The sequence below is a fragment of the Peromyscus californicus genome, unplaced genomic scaffold, assembly GCF_007827085.1.
Source record: "Peromyscus californicus insignis strain IS unplaced genomic scaffold, ASM782708v3 Scaffold_11__1_contigs__length_118956290, whole genome shotgun sequence".
Taxonomy (NCBI): Eukaryota; Metazoa; Chordata; class Mammalia; order Rodentia; family Cricetidae; genus Peromyscus; species Peromyscus californicus.
This window is the reverse complement of record NW_026294402.1, coordinates 51,612,995-51,633,683: the sequence shown is the minus strand read 5'-3', so window position 1 is coordinate 51,633,683 and position 20,689 is coordinate 51,612,995. Positions and strand designations below refer to the sequence as shown.

Below are 20,689 nucleotides of genomic sequence, written 5' to 3'. Positions count from 1 at the left end.
AATTCCAGCCCTGTGTGAGTTCCTATCCTGACTTCTTTCAGTGATGAACAATGATATGGAAGCATAAGCCAAATAGACTCTTCCCACCCCCACCAAGTTGCTTTGGTCATGGTATTACAGCAGAGCAATAGAAACCCAAACTAGACAGTTTATAAAACATAGAGTAAGGGAAATTCTGGCCTTTCTTGTAAAAGGATTGAGCATAAAAATAAGGACACTTGCCACCAAACCCGAGCCACCTGAGTTTGATCCTTGGAACCCACATGGTAGCAGGAGAGAAGCAACTGACAAGTTGTCTCCGATCTCTACAAGCAGACCACAGCTTATATGTATATACACATATCAAATAAATAAATAAATAAACAAAAACTTTAAAAAAATCCTGGCCCTGGTACTATCACTACCCTCTTTGGAAGAAGCTGAAGAACCAAGGCTGACTCTTACCTCTTTACACAGAGGAGTCCGTCCTGTACACTTGGGCTGCTGGTAACTTTTTGGTAGGGCTCGGTAGCTAGAGCCCAGTCGTTTACAAGAAGCATAGTCTATCTCCATGGCAATGCCTTCTGTAGCTCGTTCCTTTGGAAAGCTTTCCAGATGTACAGACTCCTTATAACCCAGGAAGTTTTTAAACCAATTAAACAATTCAGGAAATTTCCTGAAGAATCAAACCAAAAGCTAGTAAGCAATTCAAGGCAGGATGCAGTTATTATAAGGAACAACATTACAATTCATGGTTGGTACACAACTCTGCTACCACAGACAATTATTTTCTACCTGAGAGGCATCCTTTAACCAGTTAGGTTCCATTTTCCTTATATAATACTCTCCAACAAGACAATAAGAAGCTAAGAAGCCATTCTTTGGCTCAAGAATATTGCTTCATTATTCACATAATCCTCAGCATGGTAAATACAATCAAGACTCCACAGCCCTGGGAGATCGGTGTCTATAAACATCAGTGCTGGTCAGATAGTCAAGAGACCATGAGTGCACCATCATAGCTGACACATTGTGAACACTTTTCTTGGAGACAGGAGCTCTCTATGTAGCCCAGGCCATTCTGAACTCACCTGCCTCTGCCTCCCTGGTACTGGGATTTAAAGGCATGTGCTACCACACCAAGTTCTACCTGTTTTCCCATCCTGAAAGTTATACTAGAAGACTTCTCAGGCCCCCTGACACTGTCATCTGTGACAACTCAATCACCTTTGTCTATAACTTACCCTTACAGTCTCTGCATCGTCATAGCCCAAGTACTAGGGCTACACTCCTCGCTTCACTTACCCCAGAAAAGGAGAGACTAGTTGTACAAGCTCAGCCCGAGAGATCACCTCCTGGTTAAAGATAACAAGACAGCGCAGAAAGTTTTCATAGGCCTCCGCACTCCGAAGAGCCTTTCGGACCTTATGGAAACAAGAGAAGAAAAATGGTTACAAGGAGACTCAGGGTCATTAATTTGTTTTGTTTTGTTTTTTGAAACAGGCTTTCTCTATGTAGCTTTGGCACCTTTCCTAGAACTCACTCTGTAGCCTGGGCTGGCTCTATCTCCCAAGTGCTGGGATTAAAGGTCTGCGCCACCACCACCTGGCCCAATATTTTTTAATAGGGTAAATTTAATCTGATATTTACTAAGGAATCATTGTTATTTTGTTTAGATACGATCAAAGAAATCACCTTAAAAAGAAAAAACTAATAGCCGGGCAGTGGTGGCACAAGCCTTTAATCCCAGCACTTGGGAGGCAGAGCCAGGTGGATCTCTGTGAGTTGAGGCCAGCCTAGTCTACAGAGCAAGATCTAGGACAGGCACCAAAGCTACACAGAGAAACCCTGTCTGGGGGGGGGGGGGGGGATATGGAGAGATGGCTCAGAGTTAAAAGCACCGGCTGCTCTTCCAGAGGTCCTGAGTTCAATTCCCAGCAACCACATGGTGGCTCACAACCATCTGTAATGAGATCCGGTGCCCTCTTCTGGCCTGCAGGCATACATGCAGGCAGAACACTGTGTACAAAATAAATGAATAAATCTTAAAAAAAAAAAAAAAAAACAAAACAAAAAAAAACAACTAAGATACTGTCATCTATCTCTAAACAATCTAAAATGGATACGAATACATGTGGAACAAATACACAGACCCTGCAGGTGATGAACTACAGATGCTGGATGGTAAAGCACAAAGGATCATTTTACCAGTCTCTTTCGTTTTACATGCATTTAGAATTTTCTATAATTAAAACATGGATCATGCATTACACCTTCTCATATGCTTGCTACTCCAGACTGTGTCAGTTACCTAAGCTTCTGTAGCCCATCTTAATAGATATTTACAGGAATCTTTGTCAACACTGTTTTCATATCCTGTTCCTAAAATCTTGGTTGTTTTGTGTCAGGCACGATGTCATGTAGCAGAGGCAGACCTTAAACTTGCTATATATAACTAAGGATAGTCTTTAAACTCTGGATCTTCCTCCTGAATGTTTGGAATCGCAGCATTCTTGAGGCAGAGGCAGCAGGCATCACACCAAAAAACAAAATGGGCTGAGAGGGGGCTAGAAATATGGCTTAGTGGTTAAAAGGGCTTCCCATTCTTTCAGAGGACCCAGGGTTGGGCGCCAACTAACATGAAGTAGTTTATAGCCACACCTACATACACATGGCATATGGGAGTTCATAAAGGCACTCATACATACACCTAATAATTAAATCTTAAACCAACAACAGCCTGAGGCTATGGCTCAATCAAATAGAGTTTGGATTCCCAGCACCCACATAAAACCCTAGGCACAGCAGTACAAACTGTAAGCCCAGCTCCCAAGAAGTCAAGAAAGGAAGACCCCTGAGGCTTACAGACATGCCAGTGTAGCCAATCAGTGAGCTCTAGGTTCAATGAGTCCTTTTCTCCAAAAATAAGGTAGAGAAGCAACTGAAGACTGCTGTGGGATGGTCTGTATGTCAAGTGTGTTGCTGATTGGTCAATGAATAAATCACTGATTGGCCATTGGCTAGGCAGGAAGTATAGGCGGGACAAGGAGGAGAAGAATTCTGGGAAGTGGAAGGCCGAGTCAGAGAGACACTGCCAGCCGCCACGATGACAAACAGCATGTGAAGATGCCGGTAAGCCAGGAGCCATGTGGCAAGGTATAGATTTATGGAAATGGATTAATTTAAGCTGTAAGAACAGTTAGCAAGAAGTCTGCCACGGCCATACAGTTTGTAACCAATATAAGTCTCTGTGTTTACTTGGTTGGGTCTGAGTGGCCGTGGGACTGGCAGGTGAGAGAGATTTGTCCTGACTGTGGGCCAGGCAGGAAAACTCTAGCTACAGAAGATGATATCCAGCATTGACCTTTGACCTCCACACATAAATATGCACACACCTAGACCTAGACATACACACACACACACACACACACACACACACACACAGAGACACACCCACAAACCCCATACAAGGGGCTGAGAAATGGTTCAATAAATAAAGCATTTGCCATGCAAGTTTGAGGACAGAGTTGGGATCTGCTGACCACATAAAGCTGTAATTCCAACACACCTACAGTGAGACAGGAGGCAGAGATAGGAGGTTCCCTAGAACTCCAGGGCCAGCTACCTTAAGCTGTCAGTGGTGCGCAACAAAAAACCCTGCCTCGCCGGGCGGTGGTGGTGCACGCCTTTAATCCCAGCACTCGGGAGGCAGAGCCAGGAGGATCTCTATGAGTTCGAGGCCAGCCTGGACTACCAAGTGAGTTCCAGGAAAGGCGCAAAGCTACACAGAGAAACCATGTCTCGAAAAATCCAAAAAAAAAAAAAAAACCCTGCCTCAAGTAAGGTGAAAGACTAGGACAGACACCTATGTTTTGATGCACACATACCAACATTCTCATTCTCATTCTCTCTCTCTCTCTCTCTCTCTCTCTCTCTCTCTCTCTCTCTCTCTCACACACACACACACACACACACACACACACACACACACACACACACACACACGTAGGCTATTATCCTACTTAAAGAATTGAAAACTAACATTTTAAAGTCTCAAAAATGTAAACCATTTAGCAGCTGACAGAAAGCTGAGGCAGCTGTTAGCACTGCGGACCTGCAGGCCCAGGACAGATTGCCTCCTCCTATGTAGAAGGAGGCACAGAACATGCTCGACACAGATCAGACTGGAATTCACAGATGTACAATGCTCTGATATGAAAGGCTTTTTATTAAAAAAAGGTTTGAGGCAGGATTTCACTGTATAGCCTAGGCTGGCTGATAACTTGTGGCAAGTCTCCTGCCTCTGTCTCTCACGTGCTAGGATTACAAGTGTATACCACTACAATTAAGTTCTGAAATAGGAACTTTTAATGCTATAGATTAAAGAAGATTATACTTTTTGTACTATATGCCAGTTATTTGCTTTAAATTTATCAGCTTTTAAACCTATGAAAAAAATAGACGTCTAACGAACCCTAATCATAGTCATTCAACCTAGATGATAAACACATTTAAATTTTGTGTCATCTATTAACCATTTTTTCTTCAATGAATTTAAAAGAAACGTCAAGACAGTCATTATATACATACTTTTAATTATATATATGTATATATGCATACCCATACCTACAAAAATGTACTCCTAATACCATTATCCTTCATCAGGAGAGCTCCTCAAGGCACAGAGACAGACAGATATCTGGAGCTATCATTAATGCAGCCATTAAATAATTTGTTTTCTGTAAACACCCAGAGGTACAAGATAGGATCCTGTGAGAGGTCTATCAGCTGCTCACTTGACTGATGGAAACTGCTTGCTAATCATCAACTCGGCTCCAAAGACAGAATCCAATACACAAGTACAGTCAAACTAAAAGAGCATTCATGGTGTCCACCAGAAATTTCAATTCTTAGCTTTTGCATAAAAACACCTACAGATCTTTGAAAATATTCAAATAGTCAAGAATTCTCAAGCTAGGCATGGTAGTATATGCCTACAGCCTATTTGGGAAGTAGAGGAAGAACAGTAGTAGTTAAAAGTCATCCTTGGTTTCAGAGCAAGTTTGAGGCAAATCTGGGTGACAAGAGTCTGTCTCAAAACATGCAAAAGGAAATTCTCACTCCTGTACCACCAGGAAGTGTCAGAACAACTGGATTATAAGTCACCTAAGGCACTGCAGCTCCAATGCAGAGAAGATGCCTAGTGTCTAAGGCACTGATCTCCATGACCAGTACCACTAATAAAAGAAAAAAAGGGCATGAGAGCATATACCCTTATTCTTAGCACTAGGGAGGCAAAGGCAGCCATAATTCTATGAATTTGAGGTCATCCTGATCTACACAGTAAGTCCCAGGCCAGCTAAGGCTACATAGAGAGATGTAGTAAGATGCCTCCCAAAAAAAAGATAAAAGAAGAAATAAAGAACTATAGGTGGACTACATGTGGTGGCACTTGGGTGGCCAAAGGAGGATCAGGAACTGAAGGCCAACCTAGGCTACAAGGTGAGTTCAAGACCAACCTAGTTACATACAGAAAGATTCTGCCCCCAAACAAAACAAACTCAAAGGATTAAATAAAAACAATGCCAAAAAATCTTAATCAGTTGACACTTCCGAAACAAAACCTTGGGGATTAGATGACTGTCCTTAACTAACATCAAATGTTACCCATTACTCACCTTATCAAAAAATAACGACTCAGTCCCAACACCATGCTTGCTGGCATCTGCCATTGAAGACTCCTTTAGACTAAGCAGTTTGGGTTTTTTCTGGAATTAAAAAAAGAAGAAATAAAGAAAACAAAAACAAACAGCACAGAATGAATTTAATTTTGCTAAAATGGTTCTACTACTGCTAATAACTTAGAACAAAGGAGAATTCAGTCACACATTTCTATCACAACCTTTTCTTCTACTTTAGTTTCCTTGACAATTTCTTTCTTCATCCAAGGCTTACAGATCACTCTATTCACAGACGTTCCCTCCTATGACCAATGTTTAGAATTAGCATCCTTCCCTTTTTATGCTGGCTTTAATCTCATGATATTCCTGCCTCGGCTCCTTTCAGAAAATCCTACTGGCATTTGCAAGCATAACTTAAGCCTGGCTTGTGAAGGTCAGAGGTAAGTTTAAAGATTCTATTGGAGCCATCTGCTGTTCTAAGTAAGACTTTGTGGTTCTGGACGGATGAGGCTGAAGAATCAGCGGTGATTAAAAGACCAGCACCAGCCAGGCATGGTGGTGCATGCCTTTAATCCCAGCACTTGTGAAGCAGAGGTAGGTGGATCTCTGTGAGTTCGAGGCCAGCCTGGTCTACAAAGAAAGTTCCAGGATAGCCAGGGCTATACAGAGAAACTCTGTCTAGGGAAAAAAAAAAAAGGAGGCGGGGAGAAAAGGAGGGAAAGAGGGAGAGGGAGAAAGGGAGAGAGGGAGAGAAGAGAGACCCCAGCACTGTTAAAGTGAAACCTCTGCATTGCTGGCACAACTGATGCTGACCAGCTGGAGCTGAGAAATGAGTAGCAATTAAGAAGAGACCATCACTGAGGTTGTATCTTCTGGGAAGCGTTCTCTGAGAGCACACAAAACCTGCCAGAGGTGGCCAAGGTCATACCTCGAAGTGGCAGTCAAACTTGGTCATGTGTAAAAGTCTCCCAGGTGTTACTAGTTTTGAAGGCATGAAAGAGCCATAGAGAGCAGTTGAGGCTTGGTACTGGAAGAGGCAAGGAGAAACCACCGGTGAAGGTGCAGCTGAGTAGCAACTGAAGCCCCAAGATAGGAGTCATGCAGGGAAGTTGAAGTCAGCAGCATGAAGAGCCCCGGAGAGGCTATTGGTGAAAGGGCAGCCTGGTTTCATTACAAGACCCAAGCACTCTGGAGGTGCGAGCGAGAGCCATGGGAGGACTGCTGAGACCAGCAGCAGTGGAGTGGAGCCAGCCCAGTCTGGAGGACAACCCGTGTGCGCAGCAGTGGTCGGAGCCAGAAGACTGCAAGTGGATCTCAGACATTGGACACACTTATTTAAGCAGCTAGTTTGGTTTGCTTTATTCAGACTGTGACTGTGCCCTCTTAAAGAAAGGATTTAGCTCATTTTTGATTTTACAGGAGCAAATAATTGAGAGACTCTGAACTTTGAAGGGGATTTCAGGTTTTTAAGAGACTGAATATTTTAAAGAGACTGAACTTTTGATGTGTTTGAATTTGTAGAGACTGTGGGACTTTCAAAGTTATTTATGTTTTATTATAATCTGATACTAATATTAATAAACCATTTTGGGGACAAATGAAAAAGAAAAGGTTCTACTTGAAAAATGATGTGTTTTTGTGTCAGAGTGACAAAGGGTCAGTTGTGCTAGCCAGTTTCATATCAACTTGACACAAGGTAGAGTCATGTGAGAGGAGGGAACCTCTAAGATCAGGCTGTAGGCAGGTGTAGGGCAATTCTTAATTAGTGAAGTGGGAGGGTGCAGCCCATACCTTGTGGGCTCTATCAAGCAGGCTTAGCAAGCCATGAGAACCTGTAAACACTATTCCTGACCTCTGCATCAGCTCCTATTTTCCAGGTTCCTGCTAGAGTTCCTGCTCACTTCCTTCCATCATGAACAATGATGTGGAAATGTAAACAAAATAAACCCTTTCTCCCCAAGCTGCTTCTGGTCAGTATTTTATCACGGCAATAATCACACTAACCAATACACTTTCCCAGAGCCAGATGTATCTTTATATACTTTAATATATATATATAACATATATATATATAATATATATAATATACTTTAATATATATATCTTTAATACCACACTAACGGCTTCCAGGCTGGCATAAACTATCTGGAGTTTAAAAAAAAAATTTTAACCTACACTACTACTTCAACTTAAAAATTCATAGAAAAAAAACAATCAGTTCATTGTCTAGTAGACAGCATAACCATCTTATCAGCATATCCATTCACACTAATACTGTTACGTTGTGGTTTTTGAGTGTTACTCTGTCCCCTGGCTGACCTCAAACTCAAGAGGCCCAGCTGCTCCTTTGCTGCCCTGCCCACCTCAGTGTTGACAGTACAGGTGTCGCTGCAATGCCTAGGCAGACTAATCATTTAAAATTGAAAGCAAGGCCGTGATGACAAATACCTTTAAATCACAGCGCTTGGGAGGTAAGAGGCAGGCTGATCTCTGTGAGTTCAAAGGCAGCCTGGTCTACAAAGCCAAGGCTAAGTCAAAATTCCAGGACAGCCAAGGCTATACAGAAAAATCTTGTATCAAAAAATTGACTTTTTTTTTTAAAAGATTTATTTATTTATTATGTATACAGTATTCTGCCTACAATGTAGGCTTGCAGGCCAGAAGAGGGCACCAGATCTCATTACGGATGGTTGTGAGCCACCATGCGGTTGCTGGGAATTGAACTCAGGACCTCTGGAAGAACAGCCAGTGCTCTTAACCTCTGAGCCATCTCTCCAGCCCCGAAAAATTGACTTTTAAAACTCCTCCACTACCTACCTGTGAGGAAACTACACCAACTCTGAGCAGCTCCTGTCCCTCTGAGGTGTCAGAACTAAGCACTAACATACTGTTTCTACCTGTGGATTACCAGGTGTAAAGGAAACAGACCTCAGAGAGCTCTTAGCTATTTGCTGACTCCTGCAATCCATGGTACTTTTTGAAGTTAAAAAACAAACACCAAACCATTACTATACTCAACCTGATTCCAAAACCGAAGAGAAACCACTGCAAGCACCAAACCAATCTTTCAGAATGTGTCAGCCCTTGGGGCCACTGGACACCCACCCCCTTCCACTGTCTTTTCTTCTTTAACCAAATTCAATAGACACCTATACTCCAGATTCCCAGAGAAATTCAACACTGAATACATACAGCTTCCTTCTTATCACAGACACACTCAGAGAGAGCAAGCGGGCTTTCTACTGACAGACCATTAGTGTCTACTGGAGTGTGAGTTATGAACAGGAGCTTAAGATTGCCCACTAGTACAGCCCAGATTGCTTTCCTTAAAGACTAAGGTAATATAAGGAAGATCTGTCGACCCAAAAAGAACCAGGGGTAGGAGACCCCTAGCCAAAGTGACTGAACAAAGCCTCTGCATCACAAGGGCACTACACTCACAAGAGTTGAGTTTCCTCAGAGACCATGCATTTATTTATGATTTATCAGTTTAAAAATATTCTTCCTGTAACACAAGGTAAGTTTAACACATCAAATCGTGAGAAAAATTCGGAAGTCTCGGTAACGAAGTAAGAGCCGAAGCTCATAGCAAAGAGGAGAGAATACAGGAAAACACACACACACACACTGACCCACACAGTGAGTGCTCTTCCCGCCTGCCTTGGCAAAGCCGCTAAGAAGCTCTGTCGGGCGTTTCTGTGACCTACGCTACCTTGCTCTGGATATACAGGTTCCAACCCCCTTGCCTTCTGTCTGTCTACTCTCACCTTCACTGGTGGTGTGGCTCCCGTTCCAGAGTGTCTGCGGATCTGGCAACCATTCTGGCTGGGCCTCTGTGGCTTGTTGTTCAGTTGGGGCTTCTTCACAGTGCCTCCATGATCATTTCTCACAGAATCAACCTTCTCAGCAGTTGTTTTGCTTAAAAGCTGATTAAGACATACAAGATATCAGTACTCTAATCAAAGTGTCATCTAAAAAGTCCCCTGTAACTGTAGCTTTCAAACTTGTGGTGATAATCTTAAATAATGTAGTTTGTCTAACTGAAACTTACCACCGAGCTGTTGGCGTCCGGCAAGAACTGTCCAAACTCAGATAACAGATCCTCCTGGTTTTTGAAGAGACGAGCCACCTGGGCATACACTTCCTGCTCAGTCAAAGCTGGAGTATAGTTTCCTCCAGCTTCCTTGGCATTCCGCTGTTCTTTCTGAAGAATGACAGAGGGGACAGATGATACATACTAAGGGAGCTACTCTTCTGAATCCTACAACACACACAGAACAATTATTTTCTGAAATGTTTGGTATGGCTAACCTATGTTATCTACTTAAAATACATTAAAAGAAGTATCTAATTACTGTTTTGAGAGCAGTCTTTTGAGAAGACAACGTTGAATGACAGGTATTTATAAAACTAAGAACATGTGAATGCTCCTTTAATTAAAATGATAAAACATTAGAAAACTTTGTGCATGTTCTCTTGTAAATTAATCATGAAATCAAATTACCCTCAGAAACTTCCACTACGAAACAAGCATCCTCTTAACAAGCTAGTGACCTTAAAAAATCCTGACAAGACGTTACAGGGCAAGCAAAGCAGGCAAGTAAACCTGGCATCATAAGTACACATTACATTTTAACCAGTTACTATTCTCAGTAAGAATCACTGGGCACAATGGATATTCTCAGATTAGATACTCTCTGGGGGTGGCAGTTATGTAAGTAGAGCCTAATTTGACCATGACAAAGACAAACATTTTTGAGCTGGGTGTGCTGGCAACCGGCACCCCCATCTACTCAGGAGGCTGAGGCAAGAGGATCACCAGAGCCCAGGATTACAAGACCTGCTTAAAAAGGGATAAATGAGTAACCCTCTTACCTGGTATGTGTGTAAAATCTCCAAAAATGCTTTGTAGATGTCTGGTTGGCCCTGGAATCTGTTCTTGATCTTATTAACATAGTTGATGGCATGATTAAACTCCACAGGTTGATTGTTCTGCAAAGATGGGGCCGTTCCCAAGGAGATTGTCACTGGTGTGTGAGGCTGGACCGGTGGAGAACGTGGGGATGCATATGGTGGGAGTGGGGGAGTCTGCTGACTGGCTGGAGTATGTGCTTGTAGTTGGGAAGGCTAAAAAGAAAAAAGTCTTTATTTTCCTCAAGAGCACAGGTGGTATGACACTGGGGAAGAAAATTCAAACCCAAAAAACCAAAACAAACCAAAACAAAAACCTAAAGTATCTGATCAACCCGTATCCTTTATTTACTCATTTAAGCCATTAAGTACTACTTTCAAGTCAAGTCATTTTGGTTCAATTCAAATCATATATATACAACAGGATAGGAGAAAGTTCTCACATTCTGACACTATCTCAACATCAAATTTCCTGAATACAACTTCAAAAAAGGAGTCATTTCTAATTATAGGGATAAATTTTTCATATGCAATTTTTAAGTTCACTAGCTTAACAGGTGCAAATTAAAAAGAAAAACTCATCCTACATAGTTTTTTTTTTTTTTTTTTTTTTTTTTGGATTTTCGAGACAGGGTTTCTCTGTGTAGCTTTGGAGCCTGTCCTAGAACTCACTCTGTAGCCCAGGCTGGCCTCAAACTCACAAAGATCTGCTTCTGCCTCCTGAGTGCTGGGGATTAAAGGCATGCGCCACCACAGCCTGGCTTATCCTACATAGTTTTTTAATGTCAAGAATAACAACTCAATTGTTCCTGTAATCCAACATGAAATGTTTCTAGACCAGCTCTGTTCAATAGGACAGAAATGATAGAATCTTCTTTCTTTGTGCCATTAGATACAAGAGTCACCAGCTACATGGTGATTCTTGAGAACATGAAATTTGGCTAGCATAACTAAAATGTTGAATTTGCTTGAACTAAAATTCAATCCTATACAGCTGGTGACTATTCTAACACATCTAGATCAAGAATATCTTCCACTTATTGTGGTTATCAGTTGATTTGGCAAACGGAGTAACTTGATTGTGTTTTTTTAGACGGTATTTTATACAACTTGGGATATCCTCAAATTCCTTATCCTTCTGCCTCTACCTTCCACATACTTAGATTTACAGAGATGTCATCATGCCCAGCTCTGCAACAATGTAAATGGAAATCATGTAAGAAAGAGACTAATTTGACCATGAGAAAAACAATCACTTCTGAGCTAGGTGTGTTGGCAGCACCTATAGTCCCAGTTACTCAGGACCACCAAAGCCCAGGATTATTAGACCAGCCTGGGCAACATAGAAAACCCAAGTCAAAAAACAAAGCAACCCCCCCCCACACACACACACAGAAAACCCAAGTCAAAAAACAAAGCAAACCATACACACACACACACACACACACACCCCCTTTTCCTACTTGTGGTGTCAAAGGACTACTACAAAGCCAGGTCAGAGGCTAGCTAAACAGAAGCTGAGGACAGGGTCCTACAATCTGCTGGCATGATAACTTAGGTGAGTATCTAAATAATGCAGTATATAAACATGAACCATGGATTGGGGTGAGATGTCAACATCTTCTCTGATGACATCGTGGTTGCAACTTACATATCTGAGTCTCATATAGAGGAATGTCTGAGAAGTACTTTCTAGGGGATTCAGTGTCTGCCCACAACTCACCTTGCTGACTTTGGCAGGTGTGGGCTGAGGAGCTGGCTGAGCAGGAGCTGGAGCTGACTGGGCTGAAGGTTGGGAAGGATGTGGAGGTGGTGGCTGAGGCTGGGGCTGGATGCCATGGGTGGGGATCTGATGAACCTGCCCAGGAGTTGTCACGTTCACCATATCATTAGTCTGCACCTCAATTTTGTAGCCAGGAGGCAAGAAGGTATTGAAGCCCATAATCAGATCAGGGTGGCCTTTAAATAACTGGGATACACGGCTAATCACGCCTGGAGTATCAATGCTGACAAAAACAAAGAGGAAAGTGATTAAAGGCAAGCGTGACAAAAAAATCTAGAGAAAACTAACTTCTCACTATGTTTCCTCTAAACAGAAAGCCTAATAATCAAGGCCAAAGAATTCCAATTCCAAAGCCATTTAGCTTTAGAGCTATAGGCTTGGTCACAATTTTATATTCATGGGAATAAGTCTATCAAACAGTTGTACAGACAGCACACCTAAAACTGTAATTCCCAAGCCAGACCCAACCTTTAGTATACCAGTATGAATTTAACGGGCTTGTGTCTTGTGAGCCATGCCAGAGAATTAAAAAAAATAGCCTAAGTCCTCTACAATTTCCATCATGAAACCAAAATACAGTGATGCACAGCTGTAGCCTGAGGCAATAAGATTGCTCAAAGTTCAAAGCCACCCTGAGCTACATACAGCAAGACTCTAGTCTCAAAAGCATTCCCCCAATAAAAATAATAATCTATAAAAAGGAAGTAATTGTGTATATATATTCCCTCTAAAAACATGCCAGGCATAAACTTAAATGCAGTCACAGAAATTTTTTACCTCTGCGATTTAAATTCCTTCATGATATCAAGGAAATCATTGTAGACCTGAGGCTGACTACCAAACTGCAGCTTCACCTGGTCAAGATAGGACAGGGCATCCTCCACCTGAGGCAGGGATACATTTCAAAGATATGAGAAGTCAAAACTTTTAACAACAGATCATCCATACTCAAATCAAGACAATAAGTGAATTATATATCAAGTACTAGAAATTAGTATGAACACTTAAAATATGATTCAAATTTAAAACAAAGATCAACTCAAAATCTGTACCCTTGCCTTAGATAATTCTGTAGGGAGTGATCAGTGACTAATAATTATATTACCATCTATTCACTTAGCCATTTCATAAGTACTTGCTAAGATACAATGCAGGTGTTAAAGATTCAATCACAAGTTAAAACTATAACTCCATAGAAATTTGTTCATAGCTAGTGTAAATCCTAACACAGTGGGTATAAAATAATTACTAAAAGCCATAATAGCACAGGGAAACAGCATCACTTTCTCCTTCAAAGGGAGGGAAATCCAAGAGGTGATTTATAAACTGAAACCTAAAGACAAGTAAATATTAGCAACGTGAGGTCCTGAGAAGAAGGCAGAAACAGCAGCAAGGGTATAATCTCATGCAGTCCATCTGCAAAATCCAGTTCAGTTTGGCTAAAAGTTAAGCATTAGTAGGAAGAATAAACATGAGAAAGCAACAGGTTCTGGATCTTGAAGGAACCTAATCTTGCAAAAATCAACTTTGATATTTATCTTCTTCATTTTCATGTATTTCAGTTGACATGACCACAGTATAGAGTAAAAGAAGGTATGAATGGAGCTGTAAAGATGGCACAATGGAAAAAATGTTCTCTGTGTAAGCATGAGGACCCGAGATTGAATCCCCAGAACATACACAAAAGTTGGCCACATTAGCATATGTCTGTAAGCCCAGTACAAGGGTTATAGGTAGTACTTGGACACAGGAGCTCACTGGCACTCTGGCGGAAATGAGGAGATCCTGGTTCAGTGAGGGACTGCCTCAAAAAACAAGATGGAAAGAGATATAGAAGATACCCAATAATCAACCTCAGGCCTACACACACGAATAGGTGCATACCCCCTACCCGACACACACACAAATACACAGACACAGACACACACACACAACCACATACACAGAAAACTAGGAAAGGAAAGGGGAACGAGGAAAGGGGGAAGGGAAGGGAGCACAGTTGTGCTCTGGGGATAATTGTAACTGATGTGAGAATGGCTTGATTACAGTGTGGATTTGAGGACGAACTGAGTAAGAGAGACAAGGGAAAGTGAGCACTCAAAAGTGATCTACCACTAACAGGAAGAAGTCTCAAGGGCTAGAAACAGATGAGTGCATCTTAGGATAATGTTATAATTACTCTGAGATAATATTTTAAATTGTACAAAAATTCAGGATTTAGGCAAGTTTAGGAAATAATATCTGATTTGGTATAAGCTACGATTTTTGATGTACCATGAAACAAAATGTTGATGTTCAAATAAACCATTAAGTGATGCTATAGTATGAATGTCCTCTAAAACTCGAGTGTGTAATCTTTTTAGTTTTCATTTTGTATTACTGGGAATCTACGGGCTCCTGTATGCTAGGTAAGTGCTCCACCACTAAGCTATGGCCATAGCTCATGCCCTCTTTTAGCGGGTGGAGGGTTCATCCTAAGGATCCTAAGCACTCTGTCACTTACCTATACACTTCCTAGCACCAAATTAAAGATCAGGGTTTTTTTTTCCCCCATGCTGTGCTAGCAATTGAAGCCAGGAATTTGAACATACTAAGCAAGAGCTCTACCAGTGAGCTACACCCCGAGTCTACGACAAAAGCTGACTCAACTCTTCTCTTTCTGACAGTACTCATGCGTGCTCATGTACATGCGTGCTCATGTACATGCGTGTGGGACCAGAAGACAGCCTCAGGTCCTCCCTCAGGTACCATCTATCTTCGAGAGCCAGGGTCTCTCACCATCCTGGAAGTCCCCAAGGAGGCTAGGCTGGCTACTGAACCTCAAGGATTTGCCTATGTCTGTCTTCCCAGGAATCACAAGCACACACCAGCACACCTCGCTTTTGAAGGTGGAGTCTGTGGATCCAACTCACTTCATCAGGCGGTCTATACCCTCAGCTTACTTCCTGAGGAATTCGACGGGCCCTTAGAAGACAGATACATAATGAGGACAGTGACTTGGCAGAACTGGAGACTTATGTTGATGTTTGGGGCCTGTACTTTCTGCCACAAGAGGACAATGTTTTGTTGTGGGTACTTTTGTTGTTGTAATTTTTTTTTTTTTTTAAATCAAGGTTTTACTATGTAACCCTGGCTGGCCTGGAGCTTGGAATGTAGTGGTTGGCTTTGAACTCAGATATCCACCTGCCTCTGCCTCCACGTGCTGGGATTAAAGGCATCACAACCAATTTCTGCTTCTAAACACCCTCTGTCTTTATGTTTGTCTCTGTCTCTCTGTGGCTGTCTAAATGAGAATGACCTCCATAGGCTCATGTTTGAATGCTTGGTCCCCAGATAAGGGACTGACTGTTTGGGAAACATTAGAAGGTGTGGCCTTGTTGGAGTAGGTGTGTCATTAGGGATAAACTGAGGTTTCAAAAGCCCAGGTAAGGCCCAGTCTGTCTGTTATCGTCATCTCCCCCCTCTCACATCTGTGAATCAGATGTGAGCTATTAGCTACTTCTCCAGCACCATTCCTGCCGGCCACCATGATGATCTCTGACTAACCCTCGGAAAGCTTAAGCAAGCCCCCAATTATAAATTGCTTTGATCAGTGTCTCTTCATAGCAACAGTAACTAACACAACAGAACTGTAACTAAGTAAGACACATACATATAAATAAAAGAACTGACCCCCAAAATGGCAGGTAAGGGCTGGGACTAGAGTTCACTGGTAGAGGACTTGCCTGAACATGTGTGAGGCCCTGGGGTCCAGTACTGTCAGGAAAAAAGGCAAGAAACAAGCTGCGAGTTTGAGGCCAGCCTGGTCTACAGAGTGAGTTCTGGGACAGCCAGCGCTACATAGAGAAACCCTGTCTCAAAAAAACTAAATATATATTTTTATTTAAATTAATTTTAAAAAAAGGCAAGCAAAGTGAGAATATGTAGTTAAGTTATATGGAGACACAAAAACCATTCCCTTCTCATGAAAAAGAATATTCAAGGGTGTTGAGATGGTTCAGCAGGTAAAGGCACCTGTCACCAAGTCGGACAACCTGAGTTCAATTCCTGGGACCCACACAGTATAAAAAGAGAACCGACCCCCAGAAGTTGTTCTCTGACCTTCAAGATGAAGGTATAGGGTGCTAGTTTACACCCAAACACACACACACACACACACACACACACTCTCTCACGCGGAGAACTGGTACACAGAAGCCCCCCAGCTCCAGGGAAGTAGATGCAGACAGCAGACAAGTCAGAGTAACCCTCAATCAGTTTCCAGGCCAGCCCGAGTCAAGACTCTGCCTCAACCCACACTTCCCCAAAGAAAAGTCAACAAATTATATTTAGAAATCCTATTAATCAAAAAAAAAAAAAAGAAAAAAAAGAAAAAAAGAAAAAAAAAGAAAAGAAATCCTATCAATCTAGACCTTTTAACTATAAAAAAAAAGAAAATCCCAACTCTACCCAAAATTTACTGTATAATCCCAATCCAAGACTCTATTCTGCTGGTTTTCTTAAGAAAAAAAAACAAAAAAACAAAAAAAAAAAAACAAAGCCTAGTTCATCTGCTTTCATGCACAACTTCCTAGAAGGAGGAAAGTGAAGGGCTAACTGGAAAAGGCTCCAGCAATAAGCCCAGCACTGAGACACACACCTATAATCCCAGCAGGAGCCAAGAGCATCTCAAATTCAAGGGCACTCTCACCTACATAGTGAGACTATCTCAAAGCTCCCACTTCTACCCAAAAAGGGCTCTATTTTTTGTTAAAGGACCAATCTATAATTTTTTTTAGACTATTAAGACATCCTTTACAGAACAGAGTCCTTAAATTTTTGTTCCCAGAACTCAGTAAAATGCTAAGCTCACAGTAGTTCCTCATTTTGCAACACAGCCACCACTCTGTAAACAGAATGTCGTGGAATATTACTTTAACTATGTAAAGATGTGCTGCATTTGTTTATGTTGCACTTGTTAAATTATGTAAAGATGTGTTGCCATTTCACTGTGCCTGCCTAAGGCACCTGACTGGTCTAATAAAAAGCTGAACAGCCAATAGCTAGGCAGTAGAGGGACAGGTGCGGCTGGAGGGCACACACAACAAGTAGGAGGAGGAATCTAGGCTGAAGAGAGGAGGGAGAGAATGAGGGAGAAAGAGAGAGAGAGAGATCTGGGGCCAGGCAGCAGCCAGACATGGAGGAAGCAGGGAAGTAGGACATACAGAATGAAAGGTAAAAAGCCCAGAGGCAAAACATAGATGAAGAGTAACAGGTTAAAATAAGTTATAAGAGTTGGTAGGAGAAACCTAAACTAAGGCCAAACATCCATAGCCAATAGTAAGTCCCCGTATCATGACTTAGGAACTGGTTGGTGGCCCAGAAGAAAGTGAAAATATCTGAAGAACACCAAATTTTCCCAAACGGCACAAATAACTTGTACTCTTCACAGACTATTCCTTAGTAAACTCTGAAATTACTTAAACCAAGATAGTCATCAAATTTCATAAAATTCCTCTATATTGTTAACCTTTGCTCTTCATTATGCTATTTGCATAGTCTAAATCCTATCATACTAAATTGTTTTTTCCTCTACATACATATTTATAAAATCTGACTTATAAATTAGTAACGATAACTTTTCTTCCATCTTACCATCCTCAGCATAACTTTTCTTCTCTTACCAAGTTGAGAACCGTCACATTTTCACTTTAAAGGAAGCACTTTATGGCTTCTCTTCTGGATATTCCAATTGTGAGTATCATTATTCTTGTATTTGGAGAACTATGATCTGATTTTCTAAGTCACTAACAGGCAGGATACATAATGAGTATGCTGAGTAAAAAGGATAATTTATATCCCACTTGGGATGGGGGGGGGGGAACAGTATGAACTTTCACCAAAATATTATTCATGATGACACAGTATTTAAAATTTATATATTGCTTATTCTGGAAATTTTTATTTCAAATTTTCAACCAGTTAACTGTGGGTAAGTGAAATACCAGAAAGCAAGTTTTCAGGTAAGAAGGAGAATACTAAATTAGGGAAAACAAAGAGCAGACATTTTGACACACAGATGCACTCTGGGGCATATTGTTCACTCCCACATGTAAGCCACCAGATAGAATTAGGCTATTACAACCAAATGAAGATAAAACATCTCATCACCTCAATTTTAATTTACATTTTTTGCACTTGGTTTCAAACTGATTTACCTAAGTATAAATAAGTAAAGCTGGAAATTAAGCAATTGCTACAAAAATCAAGCACAAAACACCCCAAAGTAAAAAAGGACAAAACGGTTAGCCGGGCATACAGGCTTCAACCAATTCTCCACAAATACCTCATGCATTTCAAAGCACCACAACGTATTCAGCAGGACATATGAAAATACTGACACTTCATTCACAATTATTTTCCCCAAACTTTATTATAAAACATGCCTCAAAAGCAGCATGTTTTACTAAGCACAGATTTAAAGATGCCCACAATTTCAGCTGTTCAGAGCAAGAATAAGATTAAATTCAAACTATATTATGGTGCTAATTTGCTATTCCCAAATTGGGCTGCTCCCAGATTTGTGTGTACTCAATAAAAATTGTATACACTAAGAACTCATACTTCATTTTCTATGACAATAACCCTTAATTCGGGTGTTTGAGTAGCATGTATTCATACATGCCAACACTTTCTGAGTGCATGTTTCTCGGATCAGGCACTGCTGACAAAAAGGAAATACACACAGGTTTCAAAACAAAAACAAAGCAAAACTTCTTGTAATTCAAACCCTGCTCTCTTAAGGCATTCTTTCCTGCTAAAGATACAGTGATCCAAGAAAGAAACAGAATACCACCTTTAGCCTCTGAAACTGCTGCTGTCCTTGCACTGGTGCAACTGGTGGGGCTGGATGGGCATGGCTCTGGACCACCTGGCCTCCATGAGGCTGGACAGCTGTTGGGTGATGATGACTGCTATGAACTGCTGCTATGGCGGGCCCATGACTGCCAGAACTTTGTGGCACAGCTGAAACCTGGGGTGAACAAAATGCAGACAAATTAAGGCCTATGCATTCTTCCTCAAATGCATTTAGAGAAATAACACAAATCCACAAAGCATGCCGGTGTATTTCTGCATGCACAAAGATACTAAGAAAACGAAATGTCCCAGAAAAAAGGGGAAATACTGATTTTATAAGCCTACCTATACTTAATGTTTTACAGATGTTAAAAATCATCCAATTTCAGCAGAGCATGGTGGCACATGTCTTTAATCCCAGCACCAGGGAGGCAGAGGCAGGCGGATCTCTGAGTTTGAGGCCAGCCTGACTTATGCAGTGAGTTCTAGAACAGCCATGGCTATATATATAGTGAGAGCCTGCCTCAAAATGTAATAATAACAGTAATAATAAATTTCCTGAGCACTTCTCCTATTTCAAAACTATTAATCAAAGCCGAAAGTGGGAACTCATGCCTGTAAACCTAGCACTTAAAAAGCTAAAGAAGGAGGCACTGTTCCAAGTTTGAGGTTTACTGGGGCTATATAGTGAACTCCAGGTCAACTTGAGCTACAGAGGAAGATCCTGTCTCTAAACCAAGAACAAGCAAATAATGGGGGTTGGGGGACAGTTTTAGTGTCAGTAGAGTTGACTGCTTCATTTCCAAATAAGGAGATTGAGTAATGTAAAATTTACTTTCTCTAAGCAGTATAAATTGTACACCTCAACTTAGTAAGCAAGGCTTTTCACAAATACTCATAAATTTATAAAAATGACCCTGAGTAGGGGAGACAGAAAACTAAAGCAACTATGTAAAATTACAGAAATAAAATTTATTAGGAGAATGGACAAGAAAATATCTAAGGGGCTGGAGATGTGGCTCAGCTGACAGAATGCTTGTCTAGTAGTACTCAGGAGGCCTTGGGCTCCATCTCCAGCACTCAGACTTGATGTGCCGTGCTTGCCTGCAATCTCAACAACTGGAGGACAGAAGCAGGAAGACCAGAAGTTTAAGTCATCCTCAGCTACACAGCAAGTTCAAGGACAGTCTGGGCTCTAAGAGACCTTATCTCAAAAAAAGAAAGAAGAGGAAAAAAAGAAAGAAGAAAATATATTAAATGAATTCTACAAACTCTAATACATACAACTTTCAGAAGGGGTATCAGTCTGAGCTTTTCTATTTCAAAATACACGTTTTAGGGGTTTTCATAAAACTTAATTACATGGGTTGAAGATTTGAGCTCAGTGACACAGTCCTTGCCCAGCAAGCAAGTGCTAGGGACTGGGTTCCTAGAACTTGGGAGGGAACGACACAGCAGCATTAATTATTCTTTATAAATGTTTGAGACAGCTGCTTTG

At 41.3% G+C, this 20,689-nt stretch overlaps 1 protein-coding gene across 4 annotated transcripts in view; it reads right to left on the bottom strand.

The window, feature by feature from the left end:
• The window catches only part of Sin3a (SIN3 transcription regulator family member A), a 74,260-nt gene that overhangs the window by 33,355 nt on the left and 20,216 nt on the right, over window positions 1–20,689 (bottom strand). For all 4 annotated transcript variants that reach the window (XM_052761403.1, XM_052761393.1, XM_052761390.1 and 1 more), the window contains exons 3-11: window positions 19,190–19,366; window positions 13,132–13,238; window positions 12,295–12,577; window positions 10,536–10,787; window positions 9,712–9,864; window positions 9,428–9,586; window positions 5,658–5,747; window positions 1,285–1,403; window positions 445–655 (exon numbers count right to left, since the gene is read on the bottom strand). In XM_052761403.1, coding sequence (XP_052617363.1) covers window positions 445–655; window positions 1,285–1,403; window positions 5,658–5,747; window positions 9,428–9,586; window positions 9,712–9,864; window positions 10,536–10,787; window positions 12,295–12,577; window positions 13,132–13,238; window positions 19,190–19,366 — 1,551 coding nt within the window. The remainder of the gene's footprint in view (window positions 1–444; window positions 656–1,284; window positions 1,404–5,657; window positions 5,748–9,427; window positions 9,587–9,711; window positions 9,865–10,535; window positions 10,788–12,294; window positions 12,578–13,131; window positions 13,239–19,189; window positions 19,367–20,689) is intronic.